The 25,481-nt window shown below is 48.9% G+C and overlaps 2 protein-coding genes across 4 annotated transcripts; one reads left to right on the top strand and one right to left on the bottom strand.

Moving 5' to 3' along the window:
• Positions 1–15,573: 15,573 nt before the first annotated feature.
• On the top strand, positions 15,574–19,421 carry Septin1 (septin 1). 2 transcript variants are annotated; one of them, XM_028775138.1, is made up of 11 exons: positions 15,574–15,618; positions 15,789–15,879; positions 15,975–16,061; positions 16,316–16,439; positions 17,017–17,151; positions 17,245–17,362; positions 17,884–17,985; positions 18,098–18,194; positions 18,555–18,720; positions 18,868–18,958; positions 19,063–19,421. In XM_028775138.1, the coding sequence occupies exons 1-11, from the start codon at positions 15,616–15,618 to the stop codon at positions 19,147–19,149; spliced, it is 1,101 nt and encodes a 366-aa protein (XP_028630971.1). In that variant the 5' UTR covers positions 15,574–15,615; the 3' UTR covers positions 19,150–19,421. The 2 variants fall into 2 exon arrangements, with proteins under 2 accessions (XP_028630971.1, XP_028630973.1); XM_028775140.1 differs by lacking the exon at positions 15,574–15,618 and adding an exon at positions 15,619–15,697.
• A 152-nt stretch (positions 19,422–19,573) lies between these two features.
• Positions 19,574–25,066, bottom strand: Mylpf (myosin light chain, phosphorylatable, fast skeletal muscle). 2 transcript variants are annotated; one of them, XM_028775142.1, is made up of 7 exons: positions 25,010–25,066; positions 20,963–21,055; positions 20,642–20,717; positions 20,366–20,470; positions 20,199–20,277; positions 19,885–19,933; positions 19,574–19,774 (listed from the first exon to the last, which is right to left on the bottom strand). In XM_028775142.1, exons 2-7 carry the CDS (start codon positions 20,996–20,998, stop codon positions 19,670–19,672), a joined length of 450 nt encoding a protein of 149 aa, XP_028630975.1. In that variant the 5' UTR covers positions 20,999–21,055; positions 25,010–25,066; the 3' UTR covers positions 19,574–19,669. The 2 variants fall into 2 exon arrangements, with proteins under 2 accessions (XP_028630975.1, XP_028630974.1); XM_028775141.1 differs by lacking the exon at positions 25,010–25,066 and adding an exon at positions 22,318–22,473.
• Positions 25,067–25,481: the final 415 nt, after the last annotated feature.

Here is a 25,481-nt window from a genome sequence, read left to right as displayed (position 1 = left end):
TCGCGCGCTGCACCGTCAGCCCTCGACCCGGACGAGGCCCCGGCGACTCCGAGGGCACCGGCCGCCCTGTTCCCCTCGGTACAACAGGGACCCAGCAGCCAGCGGCTCGGGTACGGGCTCCACGCCACGCCGGGAAGGGGCTCGGCCCACGTCCCGGGCGCCGCGGGGCGGGACGGGAAGCGGAAGCACGGGCCTCGGCGAGCCGCTCTAGGACCCGGAGGAGCCGCGGGCTCGGCGGCGGCGGCGGCAGCAGCGGGGGCAGCAGCGGGGGCGGCGAGGACCAGTTCTAGCCGTGCCCTGCGGCGTTAGCGGCGTGCCTCCTCGGCTGGTCAACTGGCGCGGCGGGGCCCGACTGCCCGCGCGGGACAACGGGGAAAGAGCCCAGGGAAGGGGTGGGAGAGACCGAGGCAGACAAAGGGAAGCGGAGAGCCGGCGGGCGGGGCGGGGCGCTGAGGCGGGGGGGGGGGGGAACAAAGCCCCGCTCGGAGTGGGGGCTGGGCTGGGGACACACAGGTCGAGCTGGAGCCTGCCAAGTTCTAGCCTGAGAGCCACGAGTCAGGGCTCTGTCGGCGAGAGACGGTGCGCAGGGACAGGACCAAGAGACTGGGTACCAGAGACAAAGAGATGTAGAAACAGATAAGAAACATCAAGTCACCCAAGCGGAGTCAGGGGCCCTAAGAGGCGGAGAGCCTGGAGAGAAACAGGCGGGAGACAGAACAAAGGACGACAGGCAGAGACAAAGGTAGAGAAACAAAGAGGCTTCCAGCTTTGCAAAGGCCAAGCCCAGGGAGGGACTGAAGAATAAACCCAGCCTCCATCTTGGTGGGGTCAGGTTCCAAAGGACCCAGGCCCTAGAAGCATAATCCTGGGATTTTATGTTGTAGGCAGGTTTTCCTTTATAGAGGTGAGTACCCAGAGTCTTCGGTCCTGCCACTAAAGCGAGGACTAACGGAGTTTTTATTAATTCATTATGTATTAGCGTTTCACATTAAAGCAGAAGTTAGAAAGTTAAACCATGCATCGTCTGTCCCTTGAGTGCCGTCAGTTTTAAAGAAAAGCATACAAATCATTAGACGTAAAGAATCGGGCCAATGATATGACTCAGTGGGAAAAGGCGATTGTCACCAAGCTTGACAACCTGAGTTCTATCCAAGGAACCCATTAGCTGGAAAGAGAGTCCTCGCCCTGACGCAATGCGCCCCACCCCATTGCTCCAAATTTTAAAAATTCTAACTAACTTAAAAAAAAAAAGATTGCTGGGTCCTGTTAGTCCCAAAGCTAGGAGAAGAAAGACCACTGACCCAAAACATCATGGTCAAATTAATTAAAGCAAGTTTCATGAACACGGGGTGCCTCCCCCTAAGATAGATTCAAAGGGTCAGCATTAAACTAGGGAAGATAAGGTTTTTATAGCTCGGGGGTGGGGGTGGGGAATTCCAAATGGGGGATTTGGCGAGCAAGTAGATGGAGTTACAGAAGCAGAATATAACAAAGTAGTCATAACAACAGGTGGTTATAATAATCTTCAGAAACAAATGTAGGCTTGCAAGATGGTTGTAACTTTTTGGAAGAAAGACATGTTTTTTTCTGTACCAGGCTGTATAGCCATTTGTAGTTGAGGTCACAGGTGGGACATGTGTTAGGAACAGCCCACATTCCACAACCATGTGTGCCCTCAGCCTGCCTTCAGCAACCCAGCACCAGCCCCCACATCATCACCAGCCACCACAGCCTTTATAAAGCCCATGCCATCAATGGTTCATTCTCTCTCATTCCTGCTCAGAATCGGCCTTTTGTGTCTGTCCAATAAATCTCTTGCATTTACTGCATTTTTATAGATCAGTTGTGGGGTGTGTTCTTTGCACATTCCCTGGCCCCATCCACCAAGGTAAACTTTGGACACAAAAAAACCTAAATATTGGTATCCTGGTGCCACTCTGGGACCCTCCCCACCAGCTCTATCCGAGACAGATCCACCTTCTGGCCCACTGATGTTGGACCCTCTATCACCAGCAACTGGCAAATGATCCCTCTCGGTCGGCATACATGCTTCCCCAAATCTCTGGTATTCTTGGAGGCAGAAGTACCCACCCTGCTTCGGACCCTTTCCCTTTGGGTTAGGCTTTAGTTCTGAGCTCTGTTTCCACCTTTTGGGTTCCCTCAAAAGCCCTGGTACCAGCCTCCTCAGGGTTTTAATTTTAACCCTTGTTCCCCATTCAGTGAGGTGACGATCCACTGAACATCTGTGTCTTACAGTTCAGTCTTCTCTGGATCCTGGAGACACTTGGAGCTTCAGGCCTAGGACCTTCCCCTCTTCCTCAGCCATGGGATTAGCTTTGCATACCCCCTGTCTCCCCTTTAGAAAGCCTCCTGCAGAACATCCAACCCCTCTTTACCTGGCACCTGACCTGAAGGACTCCAAACGTACCAACTTTTGCAATCAAATTTGGCCTGCATGTATCCCTTAGTCAATCCAAATGTAGCCAACTAGTGGGATCCTAGATCTCAGTATTATGTGGGTCCTATTCAAACACTGAGCAGTTGAGGGGAATAGAAAGGAGATTTGGTCCCTATTTCTCTGTTCTCTGCTCCAAGCCCAGTTTGTTTTTGTCTCCCCCACACTGTAAATATCCTGTCTCTGGATCTTTAGCTGCTGCTTCCCTCTATTTGCTGTGCCCTCCTTGTGGGCCCCTCTCTCTGGTTCCCACAGCCTGCTCTGTATGACTCTAGCCTGCCATGCTGTCATCTCCCTTTTCCCTCCGCTTGGAGCTACCTGCTCTATCTTTATGCCTTCCTGGACCTATACTTTGTGAATTTCCTTGCCTTCCCTAGGAGCCGCCTGCTAAGTCCTGCAGCTTCTCTACACCTTTGTGGCTTCTATGATATTGGAACCCTTCCATAGCAGAGTTCCTGCTTGTTTCTCCCTTATCCCTAATGGATCTACTTCTGGTCTATACCATAAGTGTCTCTCTGGATCCTGGAGCCTGCTATGCCCTTGGGGTGCTCACCACTGGGCAACAACTTTCTCTCAGACCTGGCCTGCTGCATCCATCAGGATCTTTCTACTGAAGTATTAGTTCCCTTCCTCCTGCACTCAAGGCTGTCTGTCCTTCCAGCCTGTAGTCCTGCAGTTTCAGCTCTCTGCTCCCTCTTGGAGTTATAGGAACATCCCCCCCACCCCCGCACCCTCCCCACACACACAGAAGCCCTATCTCACAATAACAAACAAAAGGATTTCAGGCAGACTGGCTTTCAGACTCCGTTCTTAAACCAGTGCTCTAGACCAAAAGCATTTAGCTTGGCTCTGAGGCCAGGCAATTGGTCTTGGACTGAGCTATGCTACTGGCATCCAGAGGCTCCAAACACCTGTCTTGGGACTTCTTAACCATGGCAAAACCTGAGCCAATTCAGTTGAATCCCCAAGCTATAATGACAGATTTGGAATTGGGTGTGATCAAAGTTTGAAATTTTTCAAAATGTTATCCTAGACAGTGGAGATGGTTCCGGGTAAAGTGCCTGCTGCTTAAGCATTGTGGCATGAGTTTAGGTCCCTAGCAACCACGATAAAGCCAGTAATGGGAGCACATCTGTAACCCAAGTGTTGGTAGAGAAAGATGCTGGGGCTCACTGACCAGCCAGCCTAATTAAAACTGCGTTCTCCTGGTTCAGTGAGAGACCCTGTGTCACAAAGTAAGGTAAGAATGATTAAGGAAAGGCTGGAGAGATGGCTCTGCATTCTTCCAAAGGACCTGGGGCCCAATTCCCAGCATCCACTTGGCAGCTCATAACTGTAACTCCGGTTCCAGAGGCTCTCTGACAGCCTCATGTAGGTGTACATGCAGGCGAAACACCAATGCTGGGTTAAAAAAAACGACTGAGGAAGCCATCCATGGCTATTTGTGGCTTCGTCATGTATCTGCACTGTGGTGCGCTCATGTACCCGCACAGTTGAGTGCACACAAACACATACAAAAGAAAATATCAGTCAGCCCAAAGCATTTGGCAGGAGATGTAGAGAATACAGCAAAAAGGAACACTTTCACCTTAAAAATGCACCACTGTGGGGAAGAAGATGAGTCATCAGGTAAAGATACTTGCCACCAAGTCAGACCACCTCAATTTGATCCCTGGGACTCCCACATGGTGGCAGCAGAGAGCTGACTCTGACAAATTGCCCCCCCCCCCACCTTCCATACTTTTACTGTGGCTTGCATACACCCACAATAAATAAAAATAAATAAATAGGATGGACAATGGTGGCACGTGCTTTTAATCTCAGCACTCAGAAGGCAAAGGGAGGTAGATCTCTTAGTTCGAGGCCAGACTGGTTTACAGACGGAGTTCCAGGCCAGCCAGGGCTACATAAAGAAACTCTGTTTTGAAAAAACCAAATAAGTAAGTAAATATTTTTTAAAAAAGAAACAAGACAGTCATGTTAGCTTCCTCCTTTATTTGTGAGAAGCAGAGGCAAGGAGATCTCTGTGGGTTCTAGGCCAGCCTGGTCTATACAGAATGAGCTCCGGGCCAGCCAGATATACATGGTAAGACACTGTCTCAAAAACCAAAAGCTGAGTGGTGGTGGTGCACACCTTTAATCTCAGCACTTGGGAGTCAGAGGCAAGCCAGATCTCTTAAGTTCGAATCCAGACTGGTCTACACAGAAAAACTATCTCAAACAAACAAAATATAAAACAATGACAACCAAAAAATCATAAATACCTATGTATAGACAAAGGAGAAAAATCTAGAATAATAACATATTAAAGTGGTGTTACATTAATGCAAGACATTGGATTACTATCTAATAGTTTATAAGCTGACAGGCTTCCTAATGGTATTTTATACATACTTCATTGGTTGATGCTCTCACATGCTCGCCATCTTGTCTCCTAGTGCTCTGATCCCACTGACTCCAGTTTCCTCCTCCACTGCAATAGCTCCTGTATTCTATCGGCCTTCCACACTCTGGCTTTTTAGAAATGGTTTTATTTATTTTGGATTTATTAGACAGAGTCTCTCTATAAAGCCCCAGCTGTCCCGGAACTCATGGTGTAGACCAGGCTGATTTTGAACTCACAAAGATCTGCCTGCCGCTCTCTTCCAAGTGTTGGGATTAAAGGTGTACACCACCATGACAAGTGAAAAGATATTATATTACTTAATTAGTTGGAGATATATATATATATAATCTGTGTGGTTTGTGCATATGAATACCACAGAGGCCAGGAGAGGGTGAGGGAGCCCCTCGAGCTAGAGTTACAGGCAGTTGTAAGCCCCCCTATGTGAGTGCTTAGAGTCATTTGTAGGGCTCTACAAGAACAGCCAGCGAGTGTTCTTAACAGCTGAGTCACGTCTCTTGCCCCCAGCCCTTCCCTTAAAACCATTTCCCCCATCTCATAGATTCCTTCCTACTTTCCTGGCCTTTACCCACTCATCCAGCTATACGAATTTAGCAGTTAGAAGCTAGGATCTGCATAGGAGAAAACAAATGGTGTTTGCCTGAGTCTGGCTTGCCTCGAGAATGTAATGTCTTCCAGTTCTATCTCTCATTCCAGAAACTTTCATAGTTACGTTTTTCTTTAGAGCTGAATAAAACTCCATCGTGTATAAGCCCCACCCCACCCCCATTGTCCGTTCGCTGTCTGATCTCATTCCCTGGCATGTAAAGACAGGCATGGAGAGAGCATGGAGAGAGAGAGCAGGTATCTCTGTGATTGGATCTTGTCTTTTCAGAATGCAGCCATGGTGCAGCCGGGCCATAGGGTGGTTCTAGATTTTTGTTTGTTCTTGCTTTGTTTTGAGACAAGGTCTCTCTATGACATATGTACATAGGGTTATCTTGTCTGGCCTAGATCTTGGTATGTAGGCAAGGCTAATCTAGAATCCACAGAGATCTACGTGCCTCTGCCTTCCTAATGCTATGATTAAAGGCATTGGTTACCACACATGATATTTTTAGTGTTTTTTTAAAAAATGTTTTGCCTGTATACACATCTGTGCATGACCAGTATGCCTGGTGCTCTCAGAAGCCCACACTGGACTCCCTAGAATCAGAATCAGAGTTAGTGATGGTTGTGTACCACCACGTGGGTGTTGGGAACTGAACTTGAGTCCTCTGCAAGAGTAGAAAGTGCTCTTAACCACTGAACTATCTCTCTAGCCTCTATTTTTAGTTTAGTTTATTTAAATTCTTTAGAAATCTCTACACTGACTTCCATAGTGGCTGTACCAGTTCACACTCTCACCAGTAACGAATACAGACTCTCTTTTTCCCACATACTCCCTGGAATTTGTTATCATGTTTTCTTGATGCTAGCCATTCTGACTGGAGTGAGATAAAATCTCTCGGTTAGGTGGCACATGCCTTTAATCCCAACACTTGGGAGGCAGAGGCAGGTGGATTTCTGAGTTCGAGAGTTCGAGGCTAGCCTGGTCTACAGAGTGAGTTCCAGGACAGCCAGGGCTACACAGGGAAACCCTGTCTCGAAAAACCAAAACCAAACCAAAACAAAAACAAAAAAACAAACAAAAAAAAACCTCTCGGTTACTTTTATTGATGTGTGTGTATGTGTGATAAAATGGAGAAGACGTGTGTGTGTGTGTGTGTGTGTGAGAGAGAGAGAGAGAGACAGAGAAGATGGAGAAGACGTGTGTGTGTATGCACGTGTGTGTGCGTGTGTGTGTGTGTGTGTGTGTGTATGCACGTGTGTGTGTGATAAGATGGAGATGACATGCCAAGGCATGGTGGGAACTCAAAGAGCAACTTTATGGAGTTGTCTCCCTCCGTTCAGATTTTCATGTGTCCCAGAGGTTGAACTCCAGTGGCCTGCAGCGTGCAACAAGTATCTTTATCTTTCCATCCCTTCTCTAAGAAGCTTTCATCTGCATTTTCTTGTTGGCTAGGATGCTGGGCACTTTTAAGAGTATTTATTGGGCTGGTGGTGGCGCACGCCTTTAATCCCAGCACTTGGAAGGCAGAGACAGGCGGATTTCTGAGTTCGAGGCCAGCCTGGTCTACAGAGTGAGTTCCAGGACAGCCAGGACTACACAGAGAAACCCTGTCTCGAAAAACCAAAAAAAAAAAAAAAAGAGTATTTATTGGCTATTTGTATGTCTTCTTTTGAGAACCACATGCTTAGCCGAGCAATGGTGGCGCACGCCTTTAATCCCAGCACTTGGGAGGCAGAGGCAGGCGGATTTCTGAGTTCGAGGCCAGCCTGGTCTACAGAGTGAGTTCCAGAACAGCCAGAGATACACAGAGAAACCCTGTCTCGAAAAACAAAACAACAAGAACAACAAAAATTGAGAACCACATGGTTAGTCCATTTTTCTGCGTGTTGATTGGCAGTTTGGGGTTTTCGTGCTTGATTTTTAGAGTTCTCTGTCTTTTAACCTGATAGTCTCTGAGGTGCCAGCTCCCAAATAATGACACGGAGATTTTTTTTATTATTATTAATTATGAAAGCTTGGCCTTAGTTTAGGCTGTTCCTAACTAGCTCTTACAATCTAGTCAACCCGTGTACTCTAAGTTCTGCCATGTGGCTGGTTACCTCTCCTTCAGTCTCAACGCTTGCCTTTCCCTCTGTGTCTTAATGGCAAATCCACCGCCTTAGACGCTTTCTCAAGAATTCCTAACTCTGCCCGGAAGTCCCGCCCATTCCTTCCTGCTTTGCTATAGGCCGTTCAGCTCTTTATTAAACCAATCAGAAAGTGATGGAGAAAATGTTTACAAAACTCTAAGACAGGTGATGCTTCATAATAATACAAAGACAGTCTTTACACAGTGCATAAAGAGATCACTCCAACATCCTCCCTCTCTCCCTCCCTCACTCTCGCTCTCTCTTCCTCCTTCCTCCCCTCCCCTCCTTCCCTACACTGCACGTGCGTGCCTTCCTCTGTGACTCTGCCCTATTTTGAGACATGCTCTCTGAACCTAAAACTTGCCGTTTGCCAGCCAGCAAGCCTCAGTAATCCTCCTGCCTCTGCCCTGCCCTCCTTCCCAGCACAGGGGTTATATGTGTGCATGCTTTCCACCTAGTTTTGGGATGTAGGCTTTTGCCTACTGAGCCATCCTGCCAGTCCAAAACGCACGAGGGCCATCGATCTGAACTCGGGTTCTCATGCTTGCACGGCAAATGTTTGTATGCACAGAGCCATCGCCCCGTACTTAGTCCCGAGTTTTTATCTTCTCCCTTTTCTCTTCTTCCTCCTCCTCCCCTTCTTCCTCCTCCTCTTCTTCCCCTCCCCCCATCTTTTTTGAAACAGGCTTTTTCTGTGTAGCTCTGGTTGTCCTAGAACTCTCACTGTAAAGCAAGTTGGCCTCAAACTCAGAGATCCACCTGCTTCTGCCTCTGGAGTTCTGGGATTCAAGATGTGAGCCACCTGCATCTGGCATGTAATGAAGCATCACCATTTCCTGTTGTCTTGTTTTATTTTGAGACAAAGTCTCACTATATAGCTGCCTGGAACTCGTTATGTAGACCAGTCTGATCACAAACTCCCAGAGATCTGTTTGGGTCCTCTGGGAGAGCATCTGGTGCTCTTACCTCTGACACACACACACCCATCTCTCTCTCTGTCTCTCTGTCTCTCTGTCTCTCTCTTTCTCTGTCTCTCTCTTCCTCTGCGACAGCATTGCTATGTAGCCTCAGCTAGTCTGGTATTCACTATGTATCCCAGGCTGGCCTCAAATTTTGGGCAATCCCCTCTGCTTCAGCCTGCCCAGTGGTGAGATTACAGGTCCAAGACACTACAACCAGCTGCATTTTGCTTTTTGAAACTGTTAAATCCCTCATTGAGGAAAAAGAGACCAATTTATATAAAGGATAGACAGGATTTGGAAATCAGCCGGACATCTTGATGGAGGATGAGAGTAAGGAAAGTTTAGATTGCTTTCTTTACTCCTCCCACTCTCTATAATTTAATTTAATAAGACGGGCACAACATGCAGCTCAGGTTGGCCTGCAACTTGAAATCCCCCAGCCTCAGCATCCCAAGTACTAGGATACACACAAGTACAGAAATCCATAGCCTGTTCTTTTCGTTTTCTGTCTCTCCCTTCATCCATTCCTCCCTTCCCTCTCAGTGCCAGGAATAGAATCCAGGGTGTCATGCTTCACACTCCACCTCCCCGCAAGTCTGCTCTGTCTGATAATAAAGGGGAGGGACAGCAGTGTCGTGTGGAAGGATGTAACTGTCCCTTGCTCTTACTTGTGTCTAAGCATGGTTTCTCCGCCGACGATGTCCTCATGGGTGCTCTCTCCTCAATGGCCTGATGCTAACTTAATTCACACTGTCTGGGTCGTCACAGGGTAGTGCAGAAGTGCTCTTCTAGCTTTAGCTGACACCCACCGTGCTGCTGATCTGTGAGAGAATGAGTGAGTTCTCCTGTAAACACATATCGTTCCCTAGGCACTGTTCTCAGCGCTTTATGTGTGCACTAACCTATATACTATGTCTTCATTAACTGTGCTTTTGTTTTGTTTTGTTTTGTTTTTCCAAGATAGGGTTTCTCTAGGTAGCCCTCAATGTCATGAAACTCATTCTATAAGCCAGGTTGACCTTGAACTTGGAAATTCACCTGCCTCTGCCTCCTGAGGCATGAGACACTACCACTTAGCTTTCATTATGACTTTGTGGGGGGCAATTATCAGTGAAACCACTGAACAGAAAAAGAAATGGAGTCACTGAGGTGTTACTGGAAGATGTCCAAGGTCACACAGCCCTGAGTGACCAGATATCTCTATAATCATATGGATCACTGTGCTGGTTAATTTTTTTTTTTTTTTTTGTCAAATCACCACAATCAGTAGTCAGTTGGGAAGTGGGATACTTAGTTGCGGATTTCCCTCCGTCATATTGGCCTGTAAGTAAGTCTATTGGGGTATTTTCTTGATAAATGACTGATGTGGAAGGGCCACCCCGGGGCAGGTGGGCCTTACTGTTCTATTGCTATAAAGAGATACCTTGACCAAGGTAACTTATAAAAGGAAGAATTCAGCTCTGTGGGCTCTAGAGGGTTAGTCTACGACCCTTGTGGTGTGTAGTGTGATGCCAGGCAGACAGGCATGGCACTGAAGCAGTAGCTTAGAGCTTACATCTGATCCACAGCCAGCTACTTGACTGGGCGAGGGCTTTTGAAATCTCAAAATGCACTCTCATCGACAAACCTCCTCCCACAAGGCCACACCCACTTCAAGAAGGCCACACCTCCTAATCCTTCCAAATATATGAGTTTATGGGCATCATTCTTATTCAAACCATCACAGGTGTATAAGATAGCAAACTGTGCCTTTAGTCCCTGTACTCAGGAGGCAGATGTGTGAGTTCAAGACTAGCTTGGCCTACATACTGAGTTTCAGGATAGCCAGAGCTCCGTAGAGAGACCCTGTCTTAAATTCAAAGTCAAAAGCAAACATGAAAACACACACAAAAGAGGGGGGAGGAGGGAGGAAGGAAGGAAGGAAGAAAAGAAAGAAAGAAAGAAAGAAAGAAAGAAAGAAAGAAAGAGAGAGAGAGAGAGAGAGAGAGAAAGGAAGAAAGAGAGAAAGGAAGAAAGAAAAGAAAAACAACCTGGTCAAGTCAGGAGGAGCAAGCCAGAAGCAGGGGTCCTCCATGGCCTCTGCTTCAGTTCCTGCCTTCCAGTCCTGTCCTGTTTGGGTTCCTGACTTGACTTCCCTCAAAGGTGGTTGAGACATACAACTAAATTAATCCTTTGCTCTTCAAGTGGCTTTTGATTATGGTTTTTATCACAGCAATGGGAAGCAAACTGAGACACAGCACAGGGCCTGTGGGTTGAATATGGCAAAGGCTTTCAATCCCATTTGACAGGTAAGGAGGGAAAAAGCTCAGAGGGGACTTTTCACTCCTCTTCCTCCTGCCTCTGTGGTGTGTGTGTGCGCCTGTGCATGGGAACTGAACCAAGGTCCTCATTAATGCTAAGCAAGAAACCCCATCATTAGCCAGGTGTGGTAGCACACACCTGTTCTAGCACTCAGGAGGCAAGCAGGAGGTTAATGGTTTATAGACCAACCCAGGCTCTATAGCAAGACCGAGCAGGATGGCGACTCTATTGTGCTGCATCTGCTGCCCTGAGGTGATTTTTCTAAGGTTACATAAGGAGAACAGCGCCAGATATGTGGCTGAAGCAGTAATTAGGTATGCTCAGGAAAACCCAGGATGTAACTCCATCGTAAGTAATTCCAATGCCCGGTATCCATAAGACCCTGGATTCCATCCCAGAAACACCCACACACACCCTCGAAATCATTTTGTGTCTCTGTGATGCATGTGCATGAATGTGCAGATGTGAATGCCCACATGTGCATGCAGAGGCCAGACTCTAAAAAAAAAAAAGAGAGAGAGAGAGACTACCTTAGACAGGGCTAGGGAATGGAGGGAGCTGTGTGGTATACAATCTCCCAGAGACGGTCTTAGTTACTGTTCTATTGATGTGAAGAGACACCATGACCAAGCAACTCTTTGTTTGTTTGTTTGTTTGTTTGTTTGTTTTTTAACCTTTTTTGTTTTGTTTTGGTTTGGTTTGGTTTTTTGAGACAGGGTTTCTCTGTGTAGCCCTGGCTGTTCTGGAACTCACTCTGTAGACCAGGCTGGCCTCGAACTCAGAAATCCGCCTGCCTCTGCCTCCCAAGTGCTGGGATTAAAGGCGTGCACCACCACCGCCCGGCGACCAAGCAATTCTTATAAAAGGAAACATTTAATTGGGGCTTGGCTTACAGTTTCAGAGGTTCATTCCATTATCATCCTGGCAGGAAACATGGTGGCGAGCAAACATGGTACTGGAGAAGTAGCTGAGAGCTACATCCTGATTCATGGACAGAGAGAATGATGCTCAGCCTAGTGTGGGCTTTTTAAACCTCATAGCCTACTCTAGTGACATACTTCCTCCAACAAGGCCACACCTTGTAATCCTTCTCAAGTACTGCCACTCTCTGATGACTAAGAGTTCAACTATATGAGGCTATGGGGGCCATTCTTAGTCAAGCCACCACACTTTTATAACAGGATATCACAAACCGGGTGACATAAACAACAAACATTTATATTCTCACAGTTCTTCAGATTGGAATTCCAAGATCAAGTGTGAGCAGGGTTGGTATCTAGTGAGGTACTCTCCTTGGGTTGCAGACAGCCACCTTCCTGCTGTGGCCTTACTGAGCCTTTGGATAGGAGGAGTATTTTTTTTCCTTGTCATATAAGGACATTAGTCCTATTTGATTAAGCCACCAAACTTAACCACCTCCTTTCTTGCTCTATATGCAAATATAGTCCCATAGGGCTGCACCATATAAATGGGGGAGGGGAGCACAATCATAAAATTCATCACATAGTTAGAGGCTGAAAAGGAATATAATAAATAAAATAAAATGAAACAGAGGAGCCAGGCTAGATTGCACAGGCCTGTAATCCCAGCACTAAGAATGTGGAGACAGGAGAGTGGGAAGTTTTAGGCCATCCTGGGCTACATAGGGAGACCCTAAAATAGAATTAAAGCAGAGAGTGAGCAGGTTTCGGATCACAGGGTCTTAGACTATAAGATGACTAGTTTTTAAAGTCCAGAGAAGTTCATTTCCATGCCCAAGGTCACCCAGCTCAAATGTTACAGACAAAGGTTGCAAGTCATAGATAACCTGGAACAGTCCTGATGACGTACTGAAATACATGTTCTTCATTTTATCCCAAGGAAGCTGGAGTTGAGAAAGGTCAAATGACTTGCTCAAGGTCACACAGCAAGTCAGGGGTAGATCTGGACTTTGTAGGGACTTCCTTCTGACCCCAGAGCAAAGATCTTTATGTTCAGTAGACTTTTAGCCTTTTTTCTGCCTAATTTCATTTATTCATTCTTGTTTGGTTTGGTTTGGCTTTTCAAGACAGGGTTTTCAGCTGGAGAGATGGCTTAGCAGTTAAGACCACTGACTGCTCTTCCAGAGGTTCTGTGTTCAATTACCAGCAACCACATAGTGGCTCACATCCATCTGCAATGGGATCTGATGCCCTCTTCTGGAGTGTCTGAAGACAACAACAGTGTACTCATATACATAAAATAAATAAATAAATAAATAAATAAATAAATAAATATTTTTTTAAAAAAAGACAGGGTTTGCCAGGCAGTGGTGGCACACACCTTTAATCCCAGCACTTGGGAGGCAGAGGCAGGCAGATTTCTGAGTTCGAGGCCAGCCTGGTCTACAGAGTGAGTTCAAGGACAGCCAGGGCTACACAGAGAAATCTTGTCTTGAAAAACCCCAAAAAAAAAAAAAAAAGGACAAGGTTGGCCTCAAACTCAGAGATGCACCTGCCTCTGCCTCCCAAATCCTGGGATTAAAGGCGTGCGCCACCACCCAGCCCATTTACTCATCTCTTGTGCACACATGCTCCTAAGAAGTCAAGTGTTATGAAGCACCCAGAATATACAAATTAGGAAGACATAGTTCCTGTCCCCAGGGCATCAGACTCAGACACCTACCTAGGCAAACATGAGCACTGAGAAGTCTGAGAAAGATGTTAGACAGTTTAAAACAGGAAAGCTCTATCAGAGGCAACAGAGGAAGATTTCACTGAAGAACTGGTCACCTGGTGCAGAGAAAGAAAATGTTAGACCTGATTGTATAGCTCAGTGGTAGAGTGCCTGCTTGTGTGGTGGCTTGAATAAGAATGTTGTTCATGAGCTATGGCCCCAGTTGCACTGTTTGGGGAGGTGGGGCAGCCTTGCTAGAGGAAGTACATCACGGAGGAGGGCTTTGAATGTCTGTAGCCTGTTCCAACTTCCAGTTTGCTGCCTTTCTCTTTCAGTGGTTGAAAGGTGATTTCTTAGCTTCTTGGTCCTGCTGCCACACACCCTTATGATGGCCTCCTATCCTTCTGGAACCACAAGCCAAAATAAAAATCCTTTCTTCTGTAAGGTGCTCTTGGTCATATAGGATTTTATCACAGCAACAGAAAGTAGCTGAGACACTTGACCTGCATCACAATTCCAGCACCAGCCCTGCCAGGGCTAATACAGAATCTCAGGGGCTGGAGAGACAGCACAATGGTTAAGAGCACTGGCTGCTCTTCTAGAGGACCTGGGTTCAATTCCCAGCCACCACATTGATAGCTCACAGCTGTTTGTAACTCCAGTTCCAGGGCATCTGAAATCCCTCCAGCTTTTGTTGGCACCTATGTGATCCTTTACATGCTTGTGGTACACAGACATATGTGCAAGCAAACACTCATACAAATAAAACAATAAAATAAAAAGGTTTTTAAAAAGGGCTCAAGAGACGGCCTAAAGGTTTACAGTACTGACTGCTCTCCCAGAGGTCCTGAGTTCAATTCCCAGGAACCACATGGTGAGTCACAACCATCTGTAATGGGATCTGATTCCCTTTTCTGGGTGTCAGAAGACAAATCATTCATATACAAATAAATAGATAAATAAATAAATAAATAAATAAATAATAAATAATAAATATTTAGCCATAGATGCTTGAATAGTGAGGGAGACAAGCCATCAAGCAAAGAGAGACAAACGTTGCCCACCAGGTCAGAGTGCAGACTGCATGTCAGTGTAGAGGGGTGTGGAGGGAGGGGAGCTCCTGAAGATTTGAGCTGTGACTTCCTGAGTCTGGATAGTTGTAACCAGATGCCAGGTCTGTACACACCTGCAGTCCCAGCACTGGACAGCCAGGGGCAAGGTCAAGCAGACCAAGAGCTGAAGGTCATCCTAGACCACAAAGTGAGTTTGAAGCCAGCCTAGGCTACATGAGATCCAGTCTCAAACCCAAAACAACCGTAATTGAGGTACACTGGCACAGGCCTGTGATCCTAGCTTTCGGGAGACCGAAGAAGTGGTAGGTTTGCAAATTCAAGGCCTGTCTGGATAGACAGCAAGACTGGTCCTGTCTCAAAGTATCCCAAATCCATTGGGAGCTGGGAGTGCAGTGGAGTTGAGCATAGCAGTACCTAGGGTTTGAGTTCAACCCAAGCACCACCACCGTCCAAAAGAACCCACTGCCTAAGCTGGGAACCCTTAGTCGCATCTCCCTCCAATCCTATCATGGTTTTTTGTTCGCTCACACCCCTGGGAACTTGTTTTCTTTTTGCAAATCATCTTGCTAAACCCTTATCAGACTTGCTAAGGAGAACATCTTACTTCCTTTCTTTCTGTCCGTACCCACCTCTCACCAGGATGATGGGGGCCACACTGGGGCTTGGCATAAAGACATGTGGAGAATGAAGGGGCTGAAGCTATATGTAGGGTGATAAGAAGAGATGCATCAGGGCTGTAGGCGGCTTATCAATTAAGACTGAATTCAATTCCCATTGTGTATGTCAGGCAGTGCACAGCTGCCCGTGACTCCAGGTCCAGGGGATCCAATGCCATGCTCTGGCCTCTACTTGTGTGCACAGATCCCTGTTCCCCAGGTAATTAAAAATAATATCTTTGAACTAAAAGAAAAGGGATGTGCATGGGTTTCTCACCTCTCGTTGAGCAGCTCAGCTTCCTGCACTGTCCCCTCATTTCACCCCCCCCTTTGTTTGACACATTCAACTTCCTGCCCCACCAGAGGAAGTGGGGAGCAATACCAGGTGCAAGCGACAACCAGCAGAGCCATGGTGAGTTCTTGGGCCCAGGAATCTAGGTATCTGGGGCCAGCCCTCTCCCTGAGGCTCCCCAATTCAAAGTTAACCCATAGTAAGTGGCCATTAGCTTCCCGGCTCAGGTGGTACTGGGGTACTCCCTACCATGTCCAGGAACCTCATGCCGTCTCCTTTTACCCCCACAGGACAAGGAATATGTGGGCTTTGCTGCCCTACCCAACCAGCTGCATCGCAAGTCTGTCAAGAAGGGCTTTGACTTCACACTCATGGTGGCAGGTCTGTGGGTTCTGGAGAAGACTCAGCGGGTGGTGATGTACTCGGGAGATCATGGCTGCCCTCCGGTCTGACCAGTGGGCCTGTCCCGTGCACAGGGGAGTCAGGCCTGGGGAAATCAACTCTCATCAACAGCTTGTTCCTCACCAACCTCTATGAGGATCGGCAGGTGCCAGATGCCAGTGGTAAATCTACCCCTCGCCTCCACCCCTGCGGGCTTCCCAACCCTACTGCTGTCCAGGTCTTCCTTCTATGGTGGCCCTGGCCTCTTCCTGTGTCGTCAGGATGCATTCTTTTTCTTTCTATCTGGGAACTTTGGTGGCCTCTGGTTTTCTCTGAGACTATTTCCTCCCCTGAATCACATGGGGGCAGCTGCGGCACCAGGAAGGGAGCCCTGCTTCAGAGCCCTATGCAGCAGCCAACTTCTCTGTCCCTTTAGCTCGCACCGCACAAACTCTGACCATTGAGCGCAGGGGTGTGGAGATCGAGGAGGGAGGTATCAAGGTGAAGTTGACCTTGGTGGACACTCCTGGCTTCGGGGACTCTGTGGACTGCTCAGATTGGTGAGGAGAGAAGGGACAAGAACTAAGCCTCTCTACTACAGGAGACCAGGGGTCAGGTGTAGGCTGGCTTGTCATAGCCCCTTGACTCAAAAGGAAGCATCTGTTTCTGGTAACCATCTGGCCCAAAGTATCCAGTGGTTCTTGTTTTGAGACAAGGTTTCTCTATGTAGCTCAGGGACCTCAAATTCACTATGTAACCCAGACTGGCCTGAAGCTAAAAGTCCTCCTCCTGGGATTAGAAGTATAGACGCCTACCTGGCTTGTTCAGTGCTCTTTGTTGCTTTGGGTTTTTGCTTTGTTTTTTGAGATGGTGTCATATTAGCCCAAGTTATCCTGGAACTCATTATACAGACCATGCTGGCCTTGAATGTGGCAATTCTCCTGCCTCAGCTTCTTGAGTGCTGAGATTACAGATGCACAGTCACCACACTCCTTGATGTCTCATGTGCCGTTGCCAGCTGTCCCTGGTAGCTTTGGTTAGGAGCAAAGAAATTACTTCAAACTGCACAGCCCTGGCTAGCGTCATCCTGTCGCCTGCCCTGTGATCTCAGCTATATATCTCCTCTCCACACTCCAGCTGGCTGCCTGTGGTTCGCTTCATTGAGGAGCAGTTTGAGCAATACCTCAGGGATGAGAGTGGCTTGAACAGGAAGAACATCCAGGATTCTAGAGTCCACTGCTGCCTCTACTTCATCTCACCCTTTGGCCGAGGGTCTGGAGAGCACCCTGGGGGTGGAATGGTTGGGGAGGCTGGAGAAAGCTCAGTACTTGAAGCTGAGTCCTGACCAATCAATCCCTGAAACAGGCTCCGGCCCCTAGATGTGGCTTTCCTCCGGGCAGTGCATGAGAAAGTCAACATCATCCCGGTCATCGGCAAAGCAGATGCCCTGATGCCTAGGGAAACTCAGGCCCTCAAGCAGAAGGTATGGCTGAGACCGCTAAGTGAAAACAAACGCTATGACCGAACCTCATCTGTCTTGACTTTTTTTTTAATCTTGGGGTGACCTTTTTAGAGTAGATGTCATTAGGCTAGATGGGGGTGTGGTGAGGAAAGGGTGTATGAATCTGCCACAAGCAGCAATGGCCCTAATGGCTCAGGCTCAGAACCGAATGACCTTACAGCCCTGGAACTAGATGCTTGGCTAGGAGGAAAGGTCGAGGGGCACCACAACTCCTGGTATCCCTTTGGTCCCGTGATAGTGATGACTGCCTGTCTCACTGTCTTCAAAGTGCTTTCCTACTGTCCCACTTCCTAGGATTTTGATATTTTTCCTATCTGAGTTTCTCACCAGCATGTCTCTGAGGTTTGGTTTTGGTCATCTTGTGTGGCCATATCTGTCCTTTATATCATTCTTTCTCTCTGATCACCCTACTATACCCCACCATCTCTGGCCATGTAATTTCTGTTGGTCATACCTCAGTTTCTCCCTCTATCCGCTCTGAGATCCGGGACCAGTTGAAAGAGGAGGAGATCAACATCTATCAGTTCCCAGAGTGTGACTCTGATGAGGACGAAGAATTCAAGAAGCAGAATGAAGAAATGAAGGTTTGACAGGTGGCGGTGGAAAGGGGCAAGGAAGCAGGAAGTGGAAGTGAAAGCGGAGAAAGAGGGTTATGCCCAGGAGGAGCCAACGCGACTCCGGACTCCCATCCCACAGGAAAACATCCCTTTCGCAGTCGTTGGTTCTTGTGAAGTGGTGAGAGATGGAACCCGACCAGTGAGGGGACGCCGCTACTCCTGGGGTACTGTAGAGGGTAAGGCCAGGCATGCTTTGAGAGCAACAGGGAGCTCAGTCTGCATCCATACGTGAAGCTGGAGGTGGGCTCTAGTCTTGGGAGTTCCTCTTTTTTTTTTTTTTTTTTTGAGACAGGGTTTCTCTGTGTAGTCCTGGCTGTCCTGGAACTCACTCTGTAGACCAGGCTGGCCTCGAACTCTCGAACTCAGAAATCCGCCTGCCTCTGCCTCCCAAGTGCTGGGATTAAAGGCGTGCGCCACCACTGCCCGGCATCTTGGGAGTTCCTAATCGTGGGTCCTTCACTAGAATAGTGAAGTACTCTCAGAGAGCAGCTCTTAAGGGTGGAGTTGAACGGGAAGTTATCTGGTCCGCCCTCTAGTGGAAAATCCACATCACTGCGATTTCCTAAACCTGAGGCGGATGTTGGTGCAGACCCACCTTCAGGACTTGAAAGAGGTGACCCACGATCTGCTCTACGAGGGCTACCGGGCTCGCTGCCTACAGAGTCTGGCTCGACCTGGGGCCCGGGATCGAGCCAGTCGCAGGTGAGAGCAGGGCTATTTTGGTGTTTCCATGGCGCCAGGGACAAGGCCCGACCTCCTTCACTCAGAATTTGCCTCAAGGCTAGGCCCACAATGTCAGACCTCACCCTATTTTCTGCACGCACACAACCTTTCCTTCTACCCTCTTAGCAAGCTTTCCCGGCAGAGCGCCACTGAGATCCCGCTGCCCATGTTGCCTCTGGCCGACACTGAGAAGTTGATTCGCGAGAAGGATGAAGAGGTGAGCAAGCACTTCTCTTTCCCTCTAATCAGTGCCCTAGAACGTCTTTTAGATCCCATTCCGGCCTTGCCGGGTCCCACTGCCTGCAATCTTGCTCCGCACAGCTGCGCCGCATGCAAGAAATGCTGGAGAAGATGCAAGCCCAGATGCAGCAGAGCCAGGCTCAGGGCGAGCAATCAGATGCGCTGTGAGATCCTCACTGGAGCCTGTCCTAAGGTCTGCTCACCGCTAACCTGCAGTCCCCTCCTGGCTCCAGACTGCCCAGCGCCCAATCCGGAGACCCAGAGGGTAGGCCCGCCCTTGCACTTAAACTAGGTCTCTCCAATCCGGAAGGCCCGCCCGACTCCGCCTTCTGCACTGTTCTAAGAGGACCGCCCTCCAAACGCCTGCTGGCGGGTTCCACTTGGGTTTTCCTGTTCCTCCAAGTTCTCCATCTAATAAAATATGCTCCCCGCCTCCCCTAGCTGCCGGAGTCTTCTTCCCAGCAGGAATGGAGCTGCCCGATGGGGGCCTCCTGGCTACTAGTCGTTCCACTGTTAGCCGCTCCTATCTGTCTAGGCGGCGTTTCAGCCTCCCACCTGAGTTCGCGCGTGAACATACTGAAATTGCCACCAATAAGAAACAAAGACCAGTTGAGTTTTATTGGGTGTCAGGGTGAGAGTTGGAGCGGCTACAAGCCTATCTAGGTCTTCTTCTGAGACCTTGGGTCCCCTATTCCTGGTCCTTAGCGTCACCGTGTGTGATGACATAGCAGATGTTCTTGTAGTCCACGTTGCCGCCCACATCTGGGGGGAAGGCTGCCCACATGTTCTTGATCTGTAGGAAGACAGGAGTAGTTCTAGGACCGTTCTTCCTACCGCTTCCCTCTCTTCCACTTCCCTCCTCCACTCTGAGTCCTTTTCATTCCCGTGCTCTGCCCAACTCACCTCCTCCTGGGAAAATCGGTCACACTGTGTGGTAAGCAGCTCCTCCAAGCTGAGAAGGCAACATTAGGGGAGGTGAGATCAGGTTCATGAGTCCTGTCCTCTCTCATTTCATTCCTGTTCCCACTAACCTTCCCAGAAACATGTCTGGGACGTCTCCCAAATGCTGTGGACTCCTGTCTCGAATTTCTTCCCTTAGTTATTATAAAAATGTAACCCTGTCAGCCAGTCCCTATTGTTCACACATTCTGTCAACCTGTCACTCTTAACGGGAATTTTCAGAGACTACAGTAGAGCCACTAGAGGGAGCCACTCACAACTGCTTTTTGATGGTGCCCTTCCCTTCTGGGTCCAGGACCTTGAAGGCTCCAGTGATCACATCCTCAGGGTCCGCACCTGCAGTGTCAGAGGGCACATGAGTCTAGCAAGTCCCTGAAGGACTGGAAGGAGCAACTAGGGTCTTGGACTGAAACCATTTACTCACCCTTAAGCTTTTCCCCAAACATGGTCAGGAAGACAGTGAAGTTGATGGGTCCACTGGCTTCCTTCATCATAGCGTCGAGTTCCTCATTCTTCACATTGAGACGGCCTGAATAGAGAGAGCATCAGGGGTTGGAGTTGGGTGCTGGGGACCACAGCTGTGCTTCCCATAAACTTATATCAGCTCATTCATTTGTCATCTGGGCGGATGGAGGCCTGAAGCCCCTGGATTCTCCTCTGACTCCATAGCGTTTAACATTTATAGATGTAAGGAACTCACCCATGGCCGCAAAGGTGTCCCGAAGATCCTCCTTATCAATAATGCCGTCCCTGTTCTGATCAATTACAGTGAACGCCTGTGGAGGGGGAGGGGTGGGGACAGGTGAGGCCAGGAATTGGCCCAAGGCAGATCAGATTCTGGCCCTGAGCCAGCTGTCCCCCTCCACCCTTTGAAGGGAGGGGAGGAATTCTAAACCCTCCTCCTCCCTCAACAGGTGCACTTTCTGGGAAGGAGGGGTGAGGAGGAGTAGTGGGGAGGAGGGGTAGGGAGGAGTGATGGGGAGGAGGGGTGAGAGGGCTTTCCTTAGCCTCCGTCTCTCACCTCCTTGAACTCCTGGATCTGAGTCTGGTCAAACATGGAGAAGACATTGGAGCTCCCTTCCGCTGCTGCCCTTCTCTTGGCCTTCTTGGGTGCCTGTGAGGGTGAAGGTTGAGTGGGAGAGTCTACAGGCCAGTTGCTGTACCTCTCTCCTGGGAGCCACAAACTAGATTTCTGTTTCTGTTAGGGACGGGGTCTCATCCAGCCCAGCCCTCACACTTGCTGCTTCACTGAGGGTGACCTTGACTGGCTCCCCTTGCCTCCATTGCTAACCTCGACCATGCAAGTTCCAGGGTCAGCATCATGTACAGCCACACCCTATTTTATGCACTACCAGCCAACTGAGTTACATCCCCAACCCCAATTTCCCCCACACACAGTCTCATGATTTGGCCTTGGGACCTATTATATAGACCCAATCTTTCCTTTCTTTGAACTCAAGAGATCTACCTGCTTCTTCCTTCTGAGAATAAAGATATTCATCACCACAACCAGCTCCTCCTCCTCTTTTTTCTTTTTTAGAATGGTATCACTACATTGCTCAGGCTGCCCTTGAACTCCTGGACTCCTGGACTCCTGGACTCCTGGATTCCTACCTCCTCAGGCTTTTTTTTTTTTTTTGGTTTTTCAAGACAGGGTTTCTCTGTGTAGTTCTGGCTGTCCTGGAACTCACTTGGTAGACCAGGCTGGCCTCGAACTCAGAAATCCGCCTGCCTCTGCCTCCCAAGTGCTGGGATTAAAGGCGTGCGCCACCACCGCCCGGCCCTCCTCAGGCTTTTAAGCAGTTGAAATTACGGGCATACCCACCATGCCTGGTCAGATTCAGATTCAGAGTTCTTTGAGTCCATTTTTCTAAAATTGCTCTTATTTTTCTTGGCACCTCTTGGCTAAGGGGACTCATTTTGGCTGTGTATCTTAATTCCCAACTGTAGCTCCCAGATCACTTCATCCTGACTGACAAGTGCCCTTCTCAGGACCCTCCACCTGCCAACTTGGCGTCCATACTTGCTAGCTTAATCTACTCATTGACCCTATCCGAACCTCTAATTCTCATTTATAAAATGTGAGCAGGATCATCTCAGTTGTCTGAGAACTTTGGGAAAGGATGGAAAGGGATGGAACGGACTTTGAGCAGGTCTACCCTCCACCCCAGACATTATGGTTGGATATCTGAGTATATTATCCTTGACTGAACCCTTCAGCCCATCACTCTCCCCTGGCCACATTCTGGTGCTAAGAGAAAGGATTCATATATTTGCCTGTAGTTGGAATGAGAAGAGACAACTTTTTTTTTGAAGGGTGAGGCTATCCTGAGCTAATGGGTCAGGACTGGGGGGGTGGAGTGGATCTTCACTCACCATGTCTTAGGTCTCCTGGGGGCAAGGCAGTAGCTCCAGATGGAAAAGAGGAAGAGAATCTGCTTGGAGCAGTTCTTCTGGGGTTATATAGTCCTGCCCCACAGCCCTTAACATACCGTGGTAACCTTAGCCCTGTGGATACCCACCCCAGATACTAAAATAGCCCAGCTCAGGGGCCTCTCCTTTCTTGGAGGCCTGCAGCAGCTGAAGCCCAGGAAGGGAGGGGGAGGAGGCCTTGGGATGCAAGTCTCATTAGGATCTAGGTAGGAAGGGATGTTCTTTCTCCCGAAGGGGGACTGCAATGTGCCAGAATTCAGAGGGGCTCAGGGAAGTCTGGAAGAGATGAACCAGGCTTTTGAGCCCAAGTGGGGTAGGTGCAGATCTAAACTCAGTAAGCATTTATTGCCAACGGACAAAATGCTTGGGTTTGTGGGTTCACTTTAGCAAGCAAACAGGCAGACAAGCAAATGACAACAGCAAAACTCAGCAGGAAGCTAAGGAAGTGAGTTAGGTGAGGGCTGGTGAGCAGATATGCAGACAGAAGGCACAGCATGTGGGCAAAGGCCAGGACAGTAAAAAATCAGCTGTTAGGCTTGCCAGAACTGAGATGGGGCTGGATGTTAAGGTTGGTAACCAGATACTGTGGGGTTTGCAACAAGCAGAAACACTGGTGAACTTGGAAAGGGTTGAAACAAGAGAAGTTTAGGCTTCTTGCTGGACCTCAGAGGAGAAGACATAAAGGCCCCAGCCATCCTCACCCAGGTAGCATAACCAGTGGCTTTTCCTTTCTGGTAAAATGCGAGTTTAGCTGATGTGACTTTCATAATGTTCTGTGCCTCGGTGGCCCATATTGCTCCACTCAGTGGAAATCTAGGGAAGTAGCAGTAGAGGAAACCCCAGGTTGGCAGTGATACGCATCTCCTCCTGCTCCGTTTAGGACCTGATGTCCTGAGGAATGTGTCCCCTCCCTTCCCCTCCTCCAGTCCATGCCAATGCCACTAAGACATTTTCTTTTCTGGGCACTGGGGCCCAGCCACCTGTTGTCTCTAAGACGAGAGAAGGAGCCACCCTAAACTTAGCAGCTGCCCTTGGCCTTCCGTATGGCCCCTCCCAGCATTAGTTGGCAGCTGTTTTGCCTTATATGGGTACCACGGGGGGTACGTCATGAAGAAGCCCACTCATTAGTGGATTCTGGGAGGTGAGAAAGACTCCAAAAAGGGAATGGGATTTGGGGAGTTCTCAGTGAACTTGAGTCAAATGGAAGATGGAGAAGTTATGAAAAGAAGATCTGACAGGTCATCACCAGGGCTGGGTCTGAGCTGGGAGTGGGAAAGTAAGCTGACAAGACTGAGGAGCTTCAAAACTCAAAAGACAACAAGGAATAGGGAAATTGAGAGCTAGGTCTCACTAGAATTTTGAGAGTGGCAGGTGCTTTATGGATTTGGGAGTCCACTCATCCTGGGGCTCCAGAGAATGGAGAACAGAGGAAGCAGTGGTTACAAGTGGGAAGGTTCCTGCTTCGGTGGTAGCATGGGCCTGTAGTCTCAGCACTCAGGAGGCAAAGGCAGGTGGATCTCTGAGTTCAAGGCCAACATGATCTACAGAGTGAGTTCCAGGAGAGCCATGCAAGGCCATACAGAGACACTGTCTCGAAAAACCTTTAAAGGAGGAGGAGGAGGAGGAAGAGGAGGAGGGGGAGGGGGAGGGGGAGGGGGAGAAGGAGGCTAGAGTTCATAAAGTCAGGTCTTGTGGTTTGGGTCTAAGGGCTACCGACCTTGAGGGCTCATGAATGGAGTCTGAGTTCGTGGTTAATGCGTACGTAAGAGAGACAATAACAATAGGGCTTGGTTCTTGAATCCTCCAAAGAACAGGAATACAGATACGGAGGGTTCATGGTATTGAGGATTCATGGATCTGAGTTCTGAGATAGGACCTCCACCCACATGCCCTGAGAGTTAAGTAGCGATCAGAGGGATAAGGTTTCAGAAATTGCAGCGTTTGGGAGAGAAGCTGAGATTATATGTGAGAACTTTGAGAAACCTGGTCTGAGTTCCTGCCTGGAATAGGGAATTTAGGGAGATGAGTCTTTTAGAGGACTGACTATATAGTCTAACTAGAGACATCGAGGTAGAGAGTGCTGATGAGGGCACTGGGTTTGTGGTGCAGCTCAGGACCTGAATGAACCGAGCCCCTTTTGGAAACCCAAGAAGGCCAGCACGGTACTCTATTGGCTAGGAGCCGCACCGATGCTCCAGGCCCTTTCTCAGTGATGTCCCCAGCTGTCACCTCCTCTCGCGCTTGTCTCTGGTTGTCACTGACTATTCTTGCTCTGGCACCGCCTGCTGGCAGCATCCCTGCCCCTCGAAGCTGAGAATGTTATCTATCTTCCTACCCTTATGCAAAGTAGAGAAAGACAGTCATTGGCTAACAAGTTAATCACAAGTTAAGCCCGCCTCTCCCTAGTTGTCATTCCTTCCTGATCATCTCAGGAAGTCTAAGAACTCTTCAGCTCTTTCTATTGACTGCTGATGCTGTCATCACAGGAATAGACATGACCGACGGTCAATTTGACTGCCTAGTCCCCTTTTTCATTGGTTCCCTTTTCACCATTTCCATTGGCTAACACGTTCCTAGTCCCGGCCTCTTACTGCCCAGCACCAGCCTCATTCCCCGCCCTTCTGCGATCACTCACTCTTTAGTTTTGTTTATTGGCCTGGAGGTTCAGGATCCCTCTTTTCTATTGCTTGTTTTCTTCGTCCTGCCTCCGCCTTCTTCATTTCCTTTTTCTAGAATCCCCACCCTCTTCCCGCCTCTAATCCCACCCACCCTTCCATCGATTGGCAGGAACTCAGTTTTCTCTTTCCTATTAGCTGTCCTGGTCTTATATAGGGGGCGGGAGGTTAAAAAAAAAAAAAGAGAGGCGCGGGAGGGCTTTCCCTCGCGCAGGCGTAGTCCGCCGAGACACTGGCGGCGCCTCAGCATCTGCGCAGGCGCGACGTCGGCAGCCGGCCCCTCGCAGGGAGGGGGCGGTGCGAGCGCGCGAGTCGGGTGAGAGGCCGGGAGACCCCGGCGCGAGCGCCGTCGACCCTTGCCCCGCCTGCGCGCGCCGCCCGCCGCCTGCCGCCCGGTCCCGCCCCGCCCCCGGCGCGCGCCGAGCCGCGCCC

This window comes from Grammomys surdaster, unplaced genomic scaffold (genome assembly GCF_004785775.1).
Source record: "Grammomys surdaster isolate TR1022 unplaced genomic scaffold, NIH_TR_1.0 253, whole genome shotgun sequence".
NCBI lineage: Eukaryota > Metazoa > Chordata > Mammalia > Rodentia > Muridae > Grammomys > Grammomys surdaster.
This window is presented reverse-complemented; position numbering and strand designations above follow the sequence as displayed.